This window comes from Watersipora subatra, chromosome 4, assembly GCF_963576615.1.
Source record: "Watersipora subatra chromosome 4, tzWatSuba1.1, whole genome shotgun sequence".
Lineage (NCBI taxonomy): Eukaryota > Metazoa > Bryozoa > Gymnolaemata > Cheilostomatida > Watersiporidae > Watersipora > Watersipora subatra.
Window position 1 is genome coordinate 35659034 of NC_088711.1, and position 22473 is coordinate 35681506.

The window sequence follows — 22473 nt, forward strand, 5'->3', positions numbered from 1 at the left end:
GTACTGGCTGACTATTAACATTAGATAGTCGCATCCAAAATCTATACTGTTGGGTTTGATGTAATGAGGGCTACCATTAATCCCTCCGCAAAGCTTTTCCTTTCTTTGTAGGTCAATCTCTGATTCCATTGGTTGCTGATGCAACCTGGTACCATTATTTCTGTATTCACAGCATAGACCTATTAACTATACATTTATTATATATATTATCTTGTATAGCTAATAGGTCTATGATTTAAAGTAATTTCTATGGTTCAAACAAACTGAAAATTGATGTGCAGTGATTCCTCATGTTGATTACAGCACTTTGTGAAATTGTTATAAAGTATAAAGGCTGCTTTTTTAAAATCTACTGTGCATTCATCATCCTCAAAAAAATCTAGCTTGAGCAGAAGGAAATTCTGGAGATCTCTGACGAGGAACTTGTGTGTGTAAGTGACTCACCAACGCAGAAAGTGAGGTTGGTCTTGCCTTTAGACATTAAAGGCGACTTGGTATAATGGACTTGATGCATCCACTATTTAGGAGGGTAGTGAACTATTTGTAATCTAATCTACACCGGAGATAATAGGCATCGGTAATAACCGCCTTTTCAGACCCAATTGCATAGGTGGTTTAAATAGTCTAGTCTCTACTAAGTGCCTGCAATCTGAATGCTCCCAGTTTCCTGTGTATGTTTGAATCCGAAGGACTGAATCTGCATATGTGTTTCCCCTTCTGGCAATGCCAGCACTGCAGTGTGATGGTACGCTGCACAGGCTGTGGTTGTTACAAGGGTGATGTATTTAATTTATTCTGATCAGCTGTGAGCTGGTTCAACATGGCTGTTGCATTCTGTACCATTTTCACACATTGCTGTATGACCTGATTAGTCTTGGCCTTGCAAAAATTAGGACGTGTTTACCAATCCAGTCGCCGTAGAGCAAATTGCTCCTAAGATAACTTGGCCCAGTCAAGTCTACTCGCCTCAGTCCACTTACCACAGAGTAGTCTACTCGCCTCAGCTCTATGAAAATCATTATGAGTATAGTCAGTGATGTAGTGCTAACCTTTTTTTAACCATAACTGTAAAGTTGAGACAAGTGGATGTAGGCAACCAAGAGTCGCAACGCAACTCCACTTATTGACATTTCATTGACCTATTGTCACGTTAGGCCCCAGCTGTTCTAGCGGAGGGACGCTGTAAGCCCCCAGTTGGGTCCGGACGAAGCCCCGGCTCCACTGGAGGAAGTCCCGGCCAAGTATAGAAGCCCCAGCCTCCAAAGCCTACAAGGCTTTAAAATCATGTATGTGATATGAGAAATGAGCACATCTGTAGTAATAAATAAGTTGAGAAAATAATAAAAATTTGGGAATACAGTGTTGCCAAGAGCCCTGAGAAAGACAAGCAACTATTGAATTTAGTACAGATGCTGACTGCCATTGGTTTGCTGTAATCTGATCTTAGCCTTTGTTGTAGACAACCAATTAGGATCACAATCTTGTCATGTTACATGACCATTACATCACTGTATTGTACTGTATGCTGCTTTTATATTGAATGTCGACTATAACGACATTAGTGTACTTGAATCAATGGAATAGAGCTATAATATACCTTGAGAATTGGCAAAGTCTAAAATTGTTTAACCCTAACTATAGTTATACTTAAAAAACACACACATTTTTTAACCATAACTTAGTTAGGGAGAGTTAGGGTAGCACTACGTCACTGAGTATAGTGCTCAATGAACTATTACAATATATTAGAAATGTCTTTACTATGTTACAACCACCATGTTTGGAGTATACTACTGCTACAACTATAACAACAACAATAACTACTACTACTACTACTTCTACTACTACTACTATATGGGTGTGTTCATAAACAATGATAGATCCTTTAGAGTAATTTGATGTACAACCTATATACAACACTACTTGAAGTATGTATTTTCTGCACAGTAACATTTTTAGTGACTTTACTAAAAATAGCTGCTGCTTTTGATAGTTAATAATATGTTAAAATCAGTTTAATGAATTTTAAAATCTTAAATAAACAGTACTGTTATCTCAACTTTTAAATGTATTATACATAGTCTAATAGTTGACGTCTCATTAAAACCTTGGGGTGGGTAGACTGAGGTTGCTATGTGGCGAGTGGTCTAATTTGGGGCAACCAAACTAAACCGAGTTATCTCTTGGGCGTTGGACTATTAAAAGTAGCGATTACATTTAAAATAGCAATTGCGAACATCTTTTGTGAACATTACGGTTGCTTTATGAACCGAATGGGAAATGGAAATTATCGTAAAGCAGTGGGAAGCATTGAAGTCATGTGTCGAAAACATCATTACTGGATCTAAGCAAGCTCATTTGCTGCTCTTATTAGAAAATTTTCACCAAGTTTTAGTAAAGTTACCTGAAGCTACAGGTGAGCAAAGCTATATAATATACTGTTGTATTCAACAAACTGGTAGGCACTCCTTGAGTATGGTATCACGACAAATTATTCAATGCTAAACGATTTGCTAGCATTCACTGATTTTATCATGCGATGTTTTTTTCGACAAGACATTTTTTTCCATCTGTCCAATTGCAGCTGATTTTGTTTTATTTTTTTCTGAACATTTCATCTGAACATTTTAAAACTTGTTAAATTAATTTCTTTAGTTTTTCCATGGCTTTGCACAGATCCGTTTTAGCATGATTAAAATATTTTTGTATATATAATATGTTTAATTTGTCAGATGTGAGTATTAAAGCCATTAATATTTAGGATTATACCAGGATTATTTTTCAGACAAATTATTACTGTCAGATTCTGATGCAAGTTCAACTGGAAGGGAACTTTATTAAACCCTCAAGAAACCAGGTTATATCATAATGCTGAGAACTTAGGTTATGCATGGGCAGACAACTAACACAATAAAATATGTATGCAGGAGAAAACAACTAACACAAAATACAACATCCCTTTTCTAGATTACAAAGCATGTAATGATGTTGGTTAATAAAACTAATTTTCACAAAATATTAGAAACGTGATTATACTGGATTATAATGTCCATGAGTATAATACTAATTAACAGGCAACCTTACAATGTACGTTGGGATTCACAACTCGTAGTCAGTAAGGTACGAAGGGGGCTTAACGGTTCGCCCTGAGCGAGTGGTGAGTGTATTTGGAGCTGGAGTAGCTGGCTGAGTAGGTACAACTGCAGACCGATTACGTGTCACGATTCTGCCATTATCACAAGTGATTTGTACAGCTCGATTGTTTACATTCGGTCGATTTTCTATAACACCGTCACGATGGTTATCTCGTATATAGACTGCACTGTTTTTCTCTAGCGGTCGTAAATCTTTTACGCGAGTATTACTGTCATGATTGATTTTCATTTGATCTTTGTACGAGTCATTTTTCTTTTTAAATTGCTCGTGATCTGGTAGTTTGGGTATCAGTGCATCAGGATGACATGTTACAGTGGTTCTTAGTACTCTGCCCATCAGTAACTCAGCGGGAGAGTATAATCCCAGTTGAGGGGATGTCCGGAATGCCAGAAGGGCCAGATAAGGATCCTTTTCTTTTGTTAGCATTTTCTTAATAGTCTGCACTGCCCTTTCGGCAGCGCCATTCCCTCTCGGGTAATGAGGGCTGCTTGTGACCTGAGTGAATCCATATGTCTCTGCAAATTCCACAAAGTCCTGTGCAGAGTATTGGGGGCCGTTGTCGGAAATGACGCATTCTGGTATCCCATGTCGCGAGAAAATGCTTCTCATGTGATTTATCACATTCTTAGATGTGCTATCCTTACCCAGCAATGCGATCTCAGGAAATCGGGAATAATAGTCCACAACTAATAAGTATGTCTGACCCTGAAAATGGAATAAGTCCGAACCAACGACTTGCCAGGGGCGATCCGGGGTGGCTGTAGGTCTCAGAGTTTCAAATGAAGTATTAGAGTCTTTTTGGCAGATCTGGCATTGGCCAACCATTGTCTCGATAGCTTTGGACATGCACGGCCACCACAAACTATTTCTCGCACGAGTCTGACATTTGGTTACTCCCAGGTGACCCCTGTGTATATCCTCTAATACTTTACTTCTTTGATTTAGCGGTATCACCAGTCGATTTCCCATCATCAGAAACCCTTTGTTGATGCAGAGAAAAGCTTTTCGTTCGAAATAAGGCTGCATGAGAGTGTCCGTGGATGATAAATATGCTGGCCAACCTTCACTGACAAACTGAAGCACTTTGCTTAGGGTTTCATCGTTTCTTTGGTCTATTTTCATTTGTTCCAACCTGGTATCTAAGCCATTTAACCTCACACCACCATTTACTACTGTCTCAACTTCTTCCACCCGTTGAGCATCTGCCTCGTCAGGTTTGGTAGATGTATTCCGCGATAGGGCATCAGCCGCGATATTGTCTTTCCCACTGATGTGTGTAATTCTATAATCGAATCTCTGTAGCCTGAGCTTAAAACCTTGAATTCTTGCGGGTAGCCGGTCTAGGAATAGATTTCCGAACAGTGTGATTAACGGCTTGTGATCTGTTTCAATCAAAACTTTCTTCATCCCTAGAATGTACTGGGAGAATTTTTCTAGAGCCCAGCAGACTCCTAAAGCCTCTTTTTCAATAGCCGCATACCGTTGTTCTGTATCGCTTAGAGAGCGGCTCGCTGCAGCGACTAGTCTTCGAGTGCCATCTGGTTGCACCTGACTTAAGGTGGCTCCCAATCCTTGATTACTAGCATCTGTTGTGATTATAGTCTCTCTGGTAGGATCATATGTCGCCAGTACCGGTGGATTGGCAAATATCTCTTTCACCTTCTGGAAGGCTTCCTGCTGACCGTAACCCCAAATCCAGTCCACATCTTTGCGAAGTAAATCTCTCAAAGGTTTGGTAACATCAGCCAGCTGAGGAGAAAACCGCGCGTATTGATTAGCTAATCCGAGAAAACTCCTTACTCCGGTTACATTAGCAGGAGTAGGAAACTCCAAGATGCCTTGCACTCTTGGTCCTGTGTGGATTCCAAACTGATCAATGACATATCCTAGAAACTGCACTTTAGATACCCCAAACTGGCATTTGGACTTGTTCAAAGTCATTCCAGCTTGTTCGAGTCGCCTTAATACTACGCTGAGTCTTGAATCGTGTTGTTCTGTAGATTGTCCAACCACTAGTATATCGTCCATGTGTACTATAAGACCCTCAAGATCCCCCAAAATCCTGTTCATTTCAGCTTGAAAGATCTCTGGGGCACTGTTTAGTCCTTGTGGGAGTCTTAAATATCGATATCGGCCACGATGCGTAAGGAAAGTAGTCAACTTACTGGATTCATCTGACAACGGAATCTGCCAGAAACCGCTATTGGCATCGATTTTTGAGAACACTTTGCCACCTCTTATGGATGCCAGGCTTTCCTCTACTGTGGCCATAGGGTGAACTTCTCTGAGTACATATTTATTGAGTTCTGTGAAATCAGTACAAATCCTGACCTTGTCTTGCCCAGGTTTCGGCACTACCACCATTGGTGCCACCCACTGCGTTGGTTCTTCTATGGCTACAATTACCCCGTCTTCAACCATTTTCTCAAGTGCAATATTAGCTTTCTGTCGAAGCGGGAATGGAATCGGGCGTGGAACATGCAATGCAAACGGCTTTGCGTTTTCATCCAAGGTAATGGAATATTCTGTATCAAGCTTACCTAGTCCTTTGAACAAACTATCACTGACGCGTATAGACCCGATTTCGCACCTGCTTTTGTCAACGGTGACAAACTTGAGGCTTTCACATGCTTTTCTACTCAATAACGGGGTGTTTTGGTTTTCTATGACATATATGTCTTCTGTTATTTTCTCCCGACCCGCAGTAAGTTTACCAGAAATGACGCCAATGCAATTGAGAAGTGTACGACCTGGTCCATACAGCTTCTTTGTAGATGGGTATTGAGTTCCTACGCAATGTTGAGGACCACAAACGCTCAGGGCCGCACCAGTGTCCAATTTGAATCTCATCAATTGATTCTTTTTAATGTCAGTGTCAACCCTCACGTTGGAATACCATGAACCGGCCTCTAGACCTACGCTGTCTATGTCAAATATTTCGCCAAGAAACACTTCGTCAGAATTAGCTTCATTATTATCAGCAACCTGTAACTCGCTTACGGCTTGAGTAACCTCATTGGTACATACTGACTCCCAGTGATGTTTCCGTTTACATTTTCGACAAGTTGTTCCGAAAGCAGGACATCGATTTCGAACGTGCCGTCGACCACATTTGTTACATGAAATCTTTGGTTTATCATTTTCTAATTTGGAACCATTCTTGTGGGATGTGACAAAACTCACCTCTGTGGGCTTTTCACTGGAGTTCTGTGCATTCTTAGAAACCTCGGCAATTCGTAGAGCCTTTATAACATAATCAAGAGTTAAACGTTCATCTGGTTCACGCATCATTTTATCCCTGAGTTTATGATCATCTAGTCCAAAAAGTAGTTTATCTCTGATTAGAGAATCTCGTTGATTGCCAAACTCACAGCTCTCAGCTACGCGCCTGAGTTTCATTAAGTACACATCCACGGGTTCTCCACTTTGTGAGCAGTTATGAAAAGTATACCGGCTTACTATAACACCAGATCTTGGGTTACAATATTCTCGAAACCGCTTCAGGACATCATCTATTTTCCTGCCTGTTGCACCTTCAGCAATCTCTTCTGGATTTCCTTCATTGTCAGTGCCTACGAACTCCATTTGGCTATACAGCTCTCTCACATCTTCACCACCAACATGTCTAAATAGAGCTAATTTTCTCCTTTCATTAGCTCCACTTGTTCCTACTAGATCGATAGCAAGTAAATAGTCACTGAAAGAACGTACCCAGCGACGCCATTCTCCTGCAAGGTCATTTGCCCTTAAATCCAGCTGTTGTGGTGGTGATATGCCCTCCATCTTACACAAATGTTCATTCACACCGCTGCCACCATGTTTAATTTGTCAGATGTGAGTATTAAAGCCATTAATATTTAGGATTATACCAGGATTATTTTTCAGACAAATTATTACTGTCAGATTCTGATGCAAGTTCAACTGGAAGGGAACTTTATTAAACCCTCAAGAAACCAGGTTATATCATAATGCTGAGAACTTAGGTTATGCATGGGCAGACAACTAACACAATAAAATATGTATGCAGGAGAAAACAACTAACACAAAATACAACATAATATTCAAGAGAATGCCCCGCTAAGTTAAAAGAAGGAAGTTTTATGCCTTCACATCGTAGTAAAACTGTAATTGCTATTAAAAATAAACAAAATGGTTATATTATAAAAAGTTAGTAGTTAGTTAATAGTTTCTATGCTTATGAACTTCTGGAATATTAATTTCGGAGCAGCTTGTTGTTCTGGTAAAAATGTTTTTATAGTTTAACTCATGCAGATTGTGTGCAGTTTCTAGACAATTTATCTATTGTGAGATTCATATTAATTCCTTTTTCTACTTTTTTGATAATATAGATTTACAGTAGTTCTATCTTTTACCTGAAATGTTTTTTCTCATTTATTCAAGAAGGGCGTTAATACATGTTACACCTTCATAATTAGTCCTGATGAAACAGATGTGGTTTCTTTTCTAGAGGTCATTGAAGCACATTGCGCAAGTGAGATCTCAGAGCTAGAAGATGTAAAGGTAATTTGTATACAAATATTGTTCACTGTGTTGCCTTTGTAGTCAAATGTTATAAGAACTTGACCTCTAATGAGTAATGCAATGCTTACAAAATATGTGCTAATTTATCTGTGCCAAAGTTGAAGGCATGTTTCGCAGTCAAGCCTTAGCGTGGTCAGATAAATCAATGAATTATACACAGAAAAAATGGGTCTCTTGATCAATCATTGAACCTGGATAGCATCAGTTTTATTATTGCTTGTCTTGGTAAATTGAAAATATATTCCTTTATAGCAGGAAAACACTGATGAAATGGTCTCCTGCGAAGCCTCGGAGTTGTCAGATAATGAGTCTGGGGATGAAGATGAAAAGGAGGAACAAAGTATGGGCAGGACCAAATTTCATTGGCTGTTTTCTCCCATAGCTTTGACAGTCTAGAGAAATAGTTTCAGGGGATGCTGCTGGGTTTACTTTGGTCAGGTTAGCAACAGACTTGACATCAGGTTAGCTTGTTCAACTCAGAAGTTATTATTTCGAGCGGGAAGTATAGGGATATATGTAAGGGATATAGATATATTCTATATACATGTATATATAGATATAAATGAGATATATAGATATATCCTGCATTTAGCTTTAGTGGGCTATTGGTTAGTCGATAACAACACTAGTTTAGAGCAAATTCTTTTGTAGTAAATAATTCTGGACCAGCACTAGCTGATACATGTAATAAAATTTTTATCCGTTCCATGAATTTGTCGAAAACTGACTTGCAGTTTCAGAAACGATGGCCTGCATGCTGTGTGGCTTAGAGGAAGCTGACTCCCTCGAGTCTCACCAAAGTCAAGGTCAGCTTAATCTAATTTGCTCTCTGCATGGTCTGAGTCATTGAGAACAATTGTCAAAATTTTAAGGAGTACCTAGCACCCAGGGCTGATACTCCCCCCTAAAAGACCCATTAGGTTCGGCCCAAAATCACGTTTTAGGGGGTTTTTCAGACCATAGGGCACTGTCAGTGAATTTGCTCCTTTAGGGGGAGTTTCCACAGCCAAGCCAGTAAAAGGGCCCAAACTCATTAAGGTTCTATTCAGCCAAAGTAATACCAAGAAGTTGCACCGAAATTCCAGTCTTCATTTTAATGCAGATTGCATTAAAATCTGCGTGCTTGCTGACGGGAACGTAAGGGAAAAGAGAGAGTTGGCACTGCATCATCTTAGCAACCCTTTAGCAATATACTCAGAATGAATGATATGATAATTCTTTCATTGATATTCGTTATGTTTTCCTTTGTAAATGAAAATGATGATGGTTGATGTTTGGAATCAGTTTTATTAACCCTTTTGCAAGCATAGCGACAATTTGTCGTTTTGCGATACTGACGTTAGTGGGCAGACTATTATGTCGCCACACCAACGGTTTTTATAAATTGATTTATGGTTAGCTTATTGCCTTTTTTAGTTTAATTTTTTTCCAATAGTAAACTACAATATATTGGTCTATGTTAGCAACAAAAAATAAGCCGTTTGCAGAAAAAAAAGATCGTTTTTGCAATATTAAACAAACGAAAATCCGAAATAAAAACGTATTTAAATAAAATTGGGTATTTTGTGTGTAGTTATTTTTTGTTTTATTAATGCATGAGTCATAATGGATGTTTAGCGGGGCGTGGAACCTGGGCGCCCTCTAGGGAACTCCCATTGTTTAGGGGGTGTATTTCCAATTGACCAACCAGGTGATTGGGGGTACAATATCCAAAATCAAATTGACCAACAACGTGATTGGGGGTACAATATCCAAGTCTGGGCCTATCCAGGTGGGTGTTTCTTTCAGAGTATCAGCCCTGGGACCTAGCGTTGAGACACAATGGTGACCCACAGAGGTAGATCTTCATAAACTTGCTGTTTAATATGTAATATTTTGAAGAGTAAATAAAAGAAAACGCTTGTAAGAATATGACTGATCACTTGAAGTCGATTATGAACAGCTACCAGTCTCACTATAAGCATAGATAAATGAGCTGATTTGAACTGACTGAGTACACTCTATGTAGAATGTTATAGTTATCTAGTAAGTGGACACAACTGCTGAGATTTTGGGTCTTGCCCATAGTGTTTACGGATAATGAGCCAAAGAAAACATCGACAAGCTTGTAAGATTATCTGTAAATTATCAAAGAATTCTATGAAGATGTGCAACATATTTTGATTTGTAACTCATGAATGTGTAAACGTTAAACTTGGATCCAGCATCAGTAGTTAGAGAGATGTAGTGATGCAAAACTGGCCAAGTATGATGCGTCTCTCTGACCAAAGTAAAATGTACATGACCATCTTGTAGGTGATTGTTGATTGATTTCTGATGTTTGATCCTGTGGAATTTTTGTGTTCGGTCTTGGTTTACTGCGTATGCTTTTTGTAGACGATGATGAGATGTCTCCAAAGGAGTTTTATGCTAACTGGAAGGAGTTGTCTCGCCATGTAGGAGTGAGCTACCTATATTTATTGTCCCTGTTTGAGAGTTATCCTCCTATAGCCTTCATATTGAGCTGCTCAAGATTATCTGGGTTTAGTCTGGTATTGTTCTAATCTCGACTAATGAATTGTTACTAGCTACGTCTTTTGGCAAGCTTGTGCATTGACACTACAAGTTATCTTCTCTTTGTTAACCACAGATTTCATGCAATTTTTATTTGGCAGTGGGCATTGTTTTATGGAAAACCGCTTTCTAGCGATGTAGCGGACTACATGGAAACACAAAAAGTTCTTTGGTCGACATGTTCAATTTAGCCTTAGCTTTGTATGTTATAACCCCTGTGCTGCTTTGAGATATTAAACAGGCTGAAGCTTGCCTTGTATGCATGTAACATGTTCACAGCGTGTGTAGCGGTGTGGGTATATTATATGCATAGTATATGTATAGCTTGTGTATAATTATATGCAGTAGCATGCTTTCTTCTGTAAAGCTCTAAGTTTTTACTAGAACTCCCATCTTGTGTTTCATCTACTGAATGGAACATAAATGTCATAACATTTTAACCTTTTCATACACATGTATCTTTGTAACTCTAGTACACAGTAAAGTAGCCCATGCTAGAAATATAAATTAGCCCTTAGCATGCACAATAACATTGTTGAAGACAGTATTATACTCATATTAGTACACTCGGCAGTCCTGTGTACCGTGAGAGATCGTCATGAATAATCAGTAGGTGCATAATTAACTCTTTCCCTATCCAATTTATTTTTGTGTCGGGATATAATTACGTATTCGATGAAACTTAATATTTGTCAGGGAAATGTACAAATCGTTACAACTTTTAAACCATAGTCTATAAAAATATTTTGATACCAAATTAATCATCATGAAATTTTACATTAGCTGATGCCATGAAAAATACCCCAAATGTGTTGCAGAACGAGAACGAACATGTTTTCAGCCATTTTCGAAAAGACTGTGAGCATGTCCGAATCGAATGATTTATCAATATTACTACAGTTTACTATTATTACTTATAAAATATGAATTGTAACTCTCAGTAGTACTATTGTTAAATAAAAATCACCCAAAGTTCATAGATCTAAAGTTAGTAAAAATTCATTGCTGTAATTGGTCTAGCATGACTGGTCAGTGTTAGTAATAAATTGTAATAAAAAATAAAAAGATTTTTCAAAGCGAAACAACGCTCAGGACGAGTTGTTAACAATTTTTTTATTGGCTCAATGTATGCCGTTAATTGTTTCCTTTTGTTTAAGTGCAGAATTGATTGGGAAATTTAGCGGTGTAGTGGTTAGAGTGCCGGACTGTAAATTGGAGTAGTCGCGTTCAATTTCTCGCCCAAAGCAATTTTATTCGTAACGCTTTTACGTGTTTTGAACAGATGGATGGACACCGCTCTTATTTTAGTATAGATTGTATATTAGACTATTTAGCAAATTTTATTTATTTAAAGGCTACATATAATTTAGTATAATATAATATTTAGTATAATATTTTGCATTATTTTACTCCTATATAGCAAATATTTGGCGTTAACTTGCAAGGCTGTTGACTTTACCCTCCTCTTATTTAGAGTTAAGATGTGGCAAGCTGTGTCTTTTAAACGCCATATACCTTACACCCTCTCTTCTTGTAAGAAGAGAGGGTGTAAGGTAACACCCCCCTCAACGAATTATTCAGTCCAGTAACAATAGAAATGTTCACTGACGCTAACTTACTCAATATACACAGCAACAATTTTCAGTTACAGTAGAAACTTCTACAACGTAAATCAGTTATTTCCTTATTTTACGCTGATATTTCATGAGTTGCAGGAAAAGCACTGTACTTTGGATATCTCTCGTGTAAAAAAGAGCAGCTATGTCATAATGGAAGGTCAGCTGATGCATAGAACTGGTCGTTTAATAAAAACCATGCGGATTATTTCAAAGGTACTCTCTAATCCCTTCTAATCTTCTCTAATCCCGTCTTGTCTGTTTGTTGCACGTTATAAATGGTTACAAGTTGTACTCTCTAATTCCATGTCATCTGTAATTTACATACCGGTAGGTTACGGATCGTTTGAGTCCAGAAAAGGTACTCACAACAGTTTATTTCCGTTTTCTGCAAGGTTTTAGGATTCGACCAGTGTTCATGTATCATATAATGAAACAACAGTGTTCACTTTTTCTACTGCGAGAAGCAGTTTCGGTCCCTCCTAGTAAATAGTACAAATATGAATTCATCAGCAAGAACTATACTGTCTGTTGTTTACTCTGCTCTGCAGGTTGGCAGCATAGCACCTGTGTTCAAGTGCTGATTTGTTGTGATTCCTTTCACAGGTACGAAATATGAGACAAAAAATACGTTTCCTGTAGTTTCTAAAAATTTAAATATAATCATGATTTATTTGCTAATAATGGTTTTTACAGTTTAAAAACCAGTAATTATGCAGTCAAGGACACTAATAATATTGTTTTTGACAAAGGTTAGATGTTTTGGTTCTACCATCACTAACTTTTTACAACTAGCTGTTTCTATTAAGTAAATCTATTACTTCTCTAAGCCAGTTTTTGCTTTATATTTTTACAGGCTTGACTTTATTGTAATTTCTACCTAAGTAACTTTTTATACCTAAATATATCAAGGTGTAGTGGTACATCTTTGGGTTCACATTCAGTTGAGTCTGTCAATTCCGCAGCTCTTAAATTCAAGTGTATAGCTTCCTTGAGTCACTTCATGCTTCAGTCAACATTGTAGTATAGCTTGCTGAAGTGTCCTCGGTGTGTGGTTCAAGTTAACCCTGGCGTCTCCTTCAAAAATGGATATTTGAAACTCTGTTGTCACCTGCATCAGGAGCATCATCTACCATTGGCCTCTCATGTCAAATTACATCAATGTGTCTCCTGCAACTACAACTCGCATAGGTGAGGTTCAGAGTGTATTTTAGTACATCTCTAGCATATATTGATGTAGCTGTATACTCTGGCAATGTATCGATAGGTTCTCTTGAACGTTCATAGAGTATGTTAATTTGTCTATCGTGTGCATGAATATATCTATAATTTCTATTAATATATTGATTGTCTCTATTAATGGGCCTATAGCCTAACTGATTTCTCTATAGCTTCTATTATTTTATAAATAGAATTTATTAATGTGTCTGTGGAATATGTTTAGTTAGCTATAGACCTTTACTTTGAGTGTCTATAATTCTTCTTGATATGTCCAGGATTCTTTTTTATATTTATGGCCACTTTACAGTTTTGTTATTAACATACCATTAACGTAACATCATTAATTTACGTACATCTTGATTAGTCTTGTTCACTATGATACATAAAAGCAAACCTGAAATGAAACTAAGTTGACTCCAAAAAAGAAAATAATTTTGTTTTTATAAGCTAGGCCCAAAGGAAAGCTTCTGTAAAATATTGATGTTGAATCCATTGTTTTATTCATATTTGGTTGTTATGCGCAGTGAGTATCTGCTGACCCGCCATATTGAATACAACCATTCTGGTGTGAAAAACAAGTACAACCAGAAGGTCTGCTGTCCAATCTGCAAGAAGTTTTTGCTCCAGCGGTTTCTAACCAAACACATAGAAGCTATTCATAGCCATACAACAAAGTTGAAGGTAGGCATGTCAGTCTTCTGAGGCATTGCTAGTAGGTGTGATAAAATGTTGATAAGGAAGGTTAGATGTGATAAAGTGTTGATGAGGAAGGTTAGATGTGATAAAATGTTGATAAGAAAGGTTAGATGTGATAAAATGTTGATAAGGAAGGTTAGATGTGATAAAATGTTGATAAGGAAAGTTAGATGTGATAAAATGTTAATAAGGAAGATTAGATGTGATAAAGTGTTGATAAGGAAGATTAGATGTGATAAAGTGTTGATAAGGAAGGTTAGATGCGATAAAATGTTGATAAGGAAGGTTAGATGTGATAAAATGTTGATAAGGAAGGTTAGATGTGATAAAGTGTTAATAAGGAAGATTAGATGTGATAAAGTGTTGATAAGGAAGATTAGATGTGATAAAATGTTGATAAGGAAGGTTAGATGTGATAAAGTGTTGATAAGGAAGGTTAGATGTGATAAAGTGTTGATAAGGAAGGTTAGATGTGATAAAGTGTTGATAAGGAAGGTTAGATGTGATAAAGTGTTGATAAGGAAGGTTAGATGTGATAAAGTGTTGATAAGGAAGGTTAGATGTGATAAAATGTTAATAAGGAAGATTAGATGTGATAAAGTGTTGATAAGGAAGGTTAGATGCGATAAAATGTTGATAAGGAAGGTTAGATGTGATAAAATGTTGATAAGGAAGGTTAGATGTGATAAAATGTTAATAAGGAAGATTAGATGTGATAAAGTGTTGATAAGGAAGATTAGATGTGATAAAATGTTGATAAGGAAGGTTAGATGTGATAAAGTGTTGATAAGGAAGGTTAGATGTGATAAAGTGTTGATAAGGAAGGTTAGATGTGATAAAGTGTTAGCAAGTTGTTTAATATGCAAGTCATGACTGCTAGCTATAAAAACTATTTGAGGCAAATTGGTCGGATGCCATGTTGTATCAGTAATTATGCACTCTCTGTAAACCATATCAAATGAGAGTCAATGCTTGTCATCTATGTGTCCAGTTATATCGATTAAAATATAGTGATGAAAGTTCCGCTTCCCAGAAGGTTTTATCTCAGGACCTCCCGGTTTGAAGGCCAGCGATCTAAACCACTACATTACGATCGTTCAACTGACTGTAGGGATGAATGATTGCGATGCCATTCATTACATCGGTTAAAATACTCACTTGAAGCGCTTGGGGTTATTAACTAGCACAGTTGATCATTACGCATAACGTAATGATTATTAAGCTGGCTTCAAACACGGCCATTGTTTTAGTAAAGATTTAGACTACTAGAATACGAGGTAAGTTACTCAAGTTCATCGGGTAATTATTTTATTACCCGTGGAACGCCGGGCGTTTGGCTAATAATTATTATATTAGAATCGCTGAATCGCTTATTGCAATTCGACATAACAATGAAAATGGTCTCTTTGTATAAAACATTTTCCAATCTATTTTCTGCATACGTATTTTTGAACAACCAAGTTTTAACATAAGTGTTTTCGTGTATGCTTTCTAAACACTCTCAATTTTAATTGATCTAAAGTTCTTTCATAATTCATGGTCTGTATAGATTAGGTTGCATTCTGGAAGAACTGTCGAGAATGCACTTTTATTGATGGATTTATTTGAATAAACTTTCGCTTCAGGGACAGATGTTCAGCTGTGGAGTGTGTCATAAGGAATATTCCAGCAAAAAGAATCTTGAGCGACACGAGCAGCGAGTTCACCATCAGGTATATTAGCTCTGTTTTTTACACAAAGAGTTCTGGTGTAAATACACCGATTTGTATCCAGTTCTCTGGTGAAGCCTAGTAGTAAGTAATATGTATCATTCGTCATGTCAGTGAGTAGTACAAAGAAACTGCATTTCATGCAATTTACATGCAATTGTAGTGTTTCACTGTGCCAGCTGGTTTAATTTAGCTCATAGAGATGAAATATCTTTACAAATTTGTTAGGATTTTTAAATTTTATCAATAGTTTAACCAAAAAGTAGCAAACACTAAAATTGCATTTTGAACCACTGAAAGTTTTGCTTTTGAAACTTGTTCACTTTGTTCACGATTAGCACTTTCTAATTATTACGTGTTCATAGCGCACTGGTTCTCTCTCATGTACCTCTATGCCTAGGACACTGGTTCTCTCTTGTGTACCTCTATGCCTAGGACACCGGTTCTCTCGTGTACCTCTATTCCTAGCACACTGGTTCTCTCTCGTGTACCTCTATTCCAAGCACACTGGTTCTCTCTCGTGTACCTCTATTCCTAGCACACTGGTTTTCTCTTGTGTACCTCTATTCCTTGCACTCTGGTTCTCTTTGGTTGCATCTCTTTTCGTGGCTGTTCAATAGATCATTTCACAATGATTTCATTTATTTTAGGTGAAAGACTTCCTTTGTCACATGTGCAGTTGTGCTTTCTATGAAAATAAAGACTTGGTTAACCACATGTATATGAAACATAAAGTTAATCCTCAGAAGAAAACTGTCTTCAGCTGTCAGGTAATCCACCAGCCAATTTCACTGCTTCTTTCCAACAAAGTCGCTCAAATGCTTTCTTTTGAATTCCTTGTAAATTGTTTGTAGTCATTTTATCGTTGCTTGTTGCCAGTAGCGCACACGGTAAATGATTTCAGTTCTTTGCAAATTATTTTCTAACTTGCACTACTTCACTTTTGTGGGAACGATTACAAATTTTAAGTGCATGTTCATGGAATTATGTGCTGAAGTAGCGTAACAGACTTGGGCAATCTGATTACCAGCTGTGAGCTAAGTGATTATTTTATACTCAGGAAATGACTGTGTATTAGAGATTACATAATTAAATTATATGCATTTTTAAAGGGTTACTTCAGTTTGATTTTAAAAGATTTTATCAGAGAATATAGATATTTTTCTCTCATTTAAAGTTTAGTTTGTTGTTTTAGGTTAACTGACTGCCAGGGTGTTTTAACTCTTTCACTATCTCATAAAATTTTGACCGAATTATTATTCTGCCCGAATTAATTCAAACCAATTTTCGAAAAATCGATATGCTGCTAGTGTTTAAGCAGCATGCTCATTTTACTGTAAAATGCATCTTATTCACGACAAAATTCTGTACAAGATAAGTATAAAATTGTTTAGTGAATCCCACTCTCACAAAATTTCTGACGCTTTCTTTGTGTTGAACGAATGTGGTGTGTTTCTTATTGCCATAACGATAACGATCTGGTTTTCCTGTTTTGAAAAATAATTGTTAGAAATGGAATTGTTGAGCCACAATATTTTCAATTGGTTGCAAGTAATTGGCAACAATTTTGTTTTGTTGGAGACAAAATTTGATTGGTCTAACTAATGTGTGGGCTTTGTAATGAAAAGAAAAGTGAAACACTATTGATAAGCCGATACATCGGCTTACGGTAGCGAATGAGTTAAGAGTAAAATTGATAAAACTTGATCGCAGTCAAAATGCTCAGAAAAAAAGGCGCGCCCAGAATTCTTCAAAAATGACATCAATAGCCGTGCATATTGTTTATAAGTGATAATATACTGTCTCATCAGCCTTGGGTACTCAAATGTTTACACAGTATTTAGAGGAAACCAAAATTCTAATCAACCTATCAAAATATGTACAGCATAGCAATGTATCTGAGTCTATATTTGAAGTTTTATTTCAACAATCATGAGTAAATTGGGCAAAATAAAATATAGGACAATGGAGACGCATAACGCTGTAACTTGAATGCAATAGCCGATGTCCTAACGAGAGGGAAGACAGGAAGTGTGACTAGTGACATCAATTTTGGAGAAGTCTTTTTCGTCGGAGTGTTTTAATCGCGATCAAGTTGTGTCGATTTTGATTTTGAAGCATACTGGCTGTCGGTTCACTTTGAACAACATAGACAATCTCAAATAATAGGAAAATATTTATAGGCCTACATTTTGATAAAATCTTTCAAAGTTTGACATGAGTGACCCTTTAATGAGCTACATTGCTCAGGTCTCTGACAGAAGTATCAGACCACATCAGCTGATGCTCTGTGTTGTCTTTTTATATCTCATAATACGAAATTATTGGGTAGGTAAGTACCAGTGCATACTTGGCCACTTTTCAGGTTTAATAAAAATTATACAAACATTTGAGATTGGTGGGATTGATTTTCACATATTAATTAATGTTTTGGAAGTTTTGAAGAGCCGATGAAGTTTTCGAACCGGTAATGCAAAATGTTTGTCTCGTGATCACTAGTTTCACGTGATCCACTTTTTCCATTCTATATTAAATGTGCACTTTGGATTATCATTTTTCATGAGATGTCCATTTATTACATGCCCAGTTTAATTACAAGATTTACTTCCAACAGTAGCTGCTGCAGGATGCTCGTTTTTTTTTTAACAGTAGCATTTAAAGCTTTATTTGAATGATAGGTATAGTGTTGTATCTTCACATTTTTATAGCATTGTATTCTTTGTTGCTTTGACTTTTATCGCTTTGTGTAATGTTAGATGGAAGGATGTGACTTCACTGCATTAGCCCAGGATGCGCTAAGCAGGCACTTCACACTTTGTCATGCCTCAACTAAAGCATTCACTTGTGGCCATTGCGGAAAGGCTTTCAATGCAGCGCATAACTTGAAGCAACACGAAGAAATAATGCACTCAGCAGGCTCAAAGCAGTACAGGTGTAGCCAGTGCTCCTTCCATACCCACGTACTCCAGTACCTCAAAAGGCATATGAAGGTCCATTCTGAATCGAAGAAGCACCGGCAAGTCTCTTTACTGTACATTCTCTAGTAATAAAGATTGAAGGTTGCAGTAACTCTATTGTTAGAGTCATGTGAAGGTTGCAGTAACTCTATTGTTGGAGCCATGTGAAGGTTGCAGTAGCTCTATTGTTAGAGTCATGTGAAGGTTGCAGTAGCTCGATTGTTGGAGCCATGTGAAGGTTGCAGTAACCCTATTGTTGGAGCCATGTGAAGGTTGCAGTAACTCTATTGTTAGAGCCATGTGAAGGTTGCAGTAACTCTATTGCTGGAGCCATGTGAAGGTTGCAGTAACTCTATTGTTAGAGCCATGTGATGGTTGCAGTAACTCTATTGTTAGAGCCATATGAAGGTTGCAGTAACTCTATTGTTGGAGCCATTTGAAGGTTGCAATAGCTCTATTGTTAGAGCCATGTGAAGGTTGCAGTAACTGTGTTATTCTAGAATTTTTGTTGGTTAACTTAATGGCTGATTTGCCTTTATTTAGATGTTAATTGCCATCTGAGTATTCACGAGAATTCTGTTAGAGCTCTGCTTATTTCGCTACATTTTCTTGTGCTTTCAGATCTTGACAGCAATGATATACAGCCCCCCCCAAGGATAGCCGACGGCTATCATATGGGCGAGGTTTAATGTTGGAGCTCTGTTAGGATTGTGCTAACCTGGGTTTCGGAGCAAACACAACTCTCGCAGGGCGGTCACGTTGCCTTGTTAGGTTTTGGAAAACACGACTCGCTGTTATCGTTTCATCAGCTCATTCAGTCAGTAGGCCTCGCGGTTCACAATAGCAAACCTTGAATTTCTACAATGTAGGGCTGATACCTAACCAAAATAATAGATTCATACAAAATAAAACATTTTAAATTACCTACTTTTAGTAATTTTAAAATTGGTAAAGGTCGTAGTATATGCTTAAAGTTGAATATAATTACCCGAACAACGGCATTTCTTTTCTAGTTTTTGATTAATATTTTGCCACCCCTAATATAAAATGACAAAGTCTTCCATCGTTATCACATTGTTTTACCTGGCCAATAAGATGGGACAGCAGGCAAAGCTGTGCAGTGCAGTTTTCATACTCAAAATCTAAATGCAAAACCGAATTTGAGCTATTTTACGATTGTGACTATTAATATCGCGAATGCTTGTGAATGGCAACTGACTGATCATAACGGTGACAATATTGGGATACTATATTTATTTGACAACAAAATGAATTCAACAGATAAGTAAAATAACCACTATAGTTCATAATATTTGTAAATTTACAAGGTGCTTTATTCAGCATATTTGTTTGTTCGGGTGCCGTGTTCGGGTTAATCCCAACAGAGCTCCATCATTAAACCCCGCCCATATGAGCGCCGTCGGCTATCCTTGGGGGGCTGTATGTCATTGTTAACAGGAAGTGAAATCTACAGTAAAAAATTTAAGAAAATGTCAAAATTGTGTTTTAAGATTTTCTGAATAATGAAAGTGACAATTTTTACCTCTAATTGGTCAATTACTTCTTTTTATTGTTTATAAGTCAATGACACGTATCTTTACTTCTAGTTGGTTTATTAAACAAATTTTGCTTACCAATTTTTAAAGATCACTTTTCTTAAGTTAGCCTTTAACGAGATGCTCTAATCGGCAATGTTATCGCTCTTATTTCTGCTAGTAGATTCAACTATTTCTATTTGTTCTCTTAGTTGTTAAAGATTTTGTTGAAGCCATTTGCTCTTGGCTTGCAGTGTACATGCGCATGTACCTGCGCATGTTACTGCTTATGACATCATATTCTTTAGTTTATAGTCATAAATAGAACATTTTATCATCAAGAGGTTATAAGATAACTTAACAGGGAATTCATAACTGTCTTAACTAACATTTAACCATTAATTTGCTCTCACACGAATTATTTGCATTCTGTTGTAGGTGTTCATTTGTTGGATGCGATTACAAGAGTAATTTTTTAGGAAATTTGAAAAAACACCTAAAAATTCACTCTCCACATCATCAACTATCCGCTAAAACCAAAAAGGATCATAATTACATTAAGCCAAAGCGAAAGTCTTCAAAAAATGTGAATTCTTCAAGCAGCACATTTGCAGGTCAATCGGCAGCTCCTTTGACGATGACCCAACAACCTGATCTCTCTTCAATGAGTCAACAGTACATCTCCTATGGCACCACTCATGCAGACCTACCGCAAACTTCTGGCTACCAGCAAGTTCTGCCCATCAGCGTAAAGCAGGAAAACCTATCTATGAAAGGAGCTGGTTTGATCAATCAAAACCTAGCCCAAGAGTCTACAAGTAATATCGTAGCGGTGAATGAGGGCCCTAGTCAATATTATCAGCAGTATGCAGACCTGAGCAGAAGCTCCAATAGCTATCTCTCTCTTTAGCGAAGGCTCCTCATATATCATACCCATAATTTATTTAAGTAACTGCCTATCAGGTCCTATATCACGCTGAAAAGTTCTCAACGGAGAATTGTTGTTCACTGACATTAAAAATAGCCTATGGCTTGCATAAATTTTTTTAGAAGCATATTTTAGTTGTCATTTGTTGCGCAAAGACTGACAACACGTTGAAGGTCTTAGCTATAAGGTAAAGAAATATAACCTTAAACTGCTGTGTTATGTCTTTGTTGTTGTTGTTAATTGGGTTAAAGAGACGACCAGTACGTTTTTATAGCAACTGCCTTGCGAGTCTACATCATATTCTTGTTTGATTCTTTTGTTCGAGCAAAGACATCTGGTACAAGGCTTACAGATAGTAAACTTGGGATTTATTCAGATTTGGTTTTATTTGTTTTTAGGAAGGTTCTACGTATAGCCATCTTAGATTTTTGTTAGCAAAGCTATGATTGGCTATCGTTTGACTATCGTTTGACTATTTGGCTAGTTTACTTCCATTAAGAATGGTATGGACATCTGCTCATCTCCAAAAGATAATTGTATTTAAAGATAATCAAATCAATATATGGATTTGCTCTATATCAGGGATGGCCAAATGATTTTGGCCATGATCCACTATGGCCTTATCTGACAAATTAATGATCCATAACCAGCGCAAGATGTGCCTTTTTTACTAAATAAAAGCTTGCAATTATTTGTGTATATCTTACAGGCATGAAATAAAGTTTTGAAAAAATTTATTAATATGCATAATTTGACTATAAATCAGTGGGTGAATGTGCTGTAATAAATGTGACCCCGGCCGTCAGAATGTACAATCGTGCGGTAATTGCATTGTTCACAATAGCGCGCTAAGCATGCTTCACGCTATTATATGACTCACCGTCACCATTTTAGTAAACAGTGGTTTATAGTGCATTCAACCCTGCTCTTTCACGTGGTCTTGTTTATTTTTGTGTCTGACCAATCATAAAGCCAGAATTGCCATTTAACTATACCCATATCGGTGGTTGCTATAGAATTTTTCGTAACCCAAGATCATAAATATAGGCTCTAACTGCGGGTGCGCGCGTGTATTTGGCTATTTCCGGTTTTAATGCTTCAGGCTAGAACAAAATAAAACCATCGCAAAAATTACGGCTAGTTGATGCTAGATGAGTATTTTTACTTAGAATCTGAGTCAGCTGCCTCAGATCATAGTGAAAGCGATGATGAGGATTGTGATAATAGGGTAACCTTAGAAATGCAGCTGCTTACGCAATATGTGGCTGCTAACGATAATGCGAATGAATTAAATCAAATTACAGAGAATAACGATCAGCCTATCACTGCTGATAGCATTCCCATTCTAGCTGTTGACATCAAACTGATAAGTGGGTGCAAATGTAAAGAATTATGCGCTAGTTTTATGTCATCTAAACAATTAAGCCTCATTAGAACTGTGTATCAAGGATTACCGAAGGAAACGTTGGATGCGGTTGTGTTGGGACAAATTGCCACTATCATAACAAAGAAACCCCTCTAATGCGCTACAATAAATCTCTGCAGCATACTCGTGCTACA

General features: G+C 37.2%; 1 protein-coding gene across 1 annotated transcript; it reads left to right on the forward strand.

Moving 5' to 3' along the window:
• The first annotated feature begins 2287 nt into the window (after positions 1-2287).
• On the forward strand, positions 2288-21526 carry LOC137393720 (zinc finger protein 260-like). Its single transcript, XM_068080391.1, has 12 exons — positions 2288-2416; positions 7625-7677; positions 7951-8038; positions 8433-8504; positions 10075-10139; positions 11967-12083; positions 12892-13058; positions 13613-13769; positions 15410-15496; positions 16144-16263; positions 18250-18509; positions 20424-21526. Exons 3-12 carry the CDS (start codon positions 7969-7971, stop codon positions 20893-20895), a joined length of 1587 nt encoding a protein of 528 aa, XP_067936492.1. The 5' UTR covers positions 2288-2416; positions 7625-7677; positions 7951-7968; the 3' UTR covers positions 20896-21526.
• Positions 21527-22473: the final 947 nt, after the last annotated feature.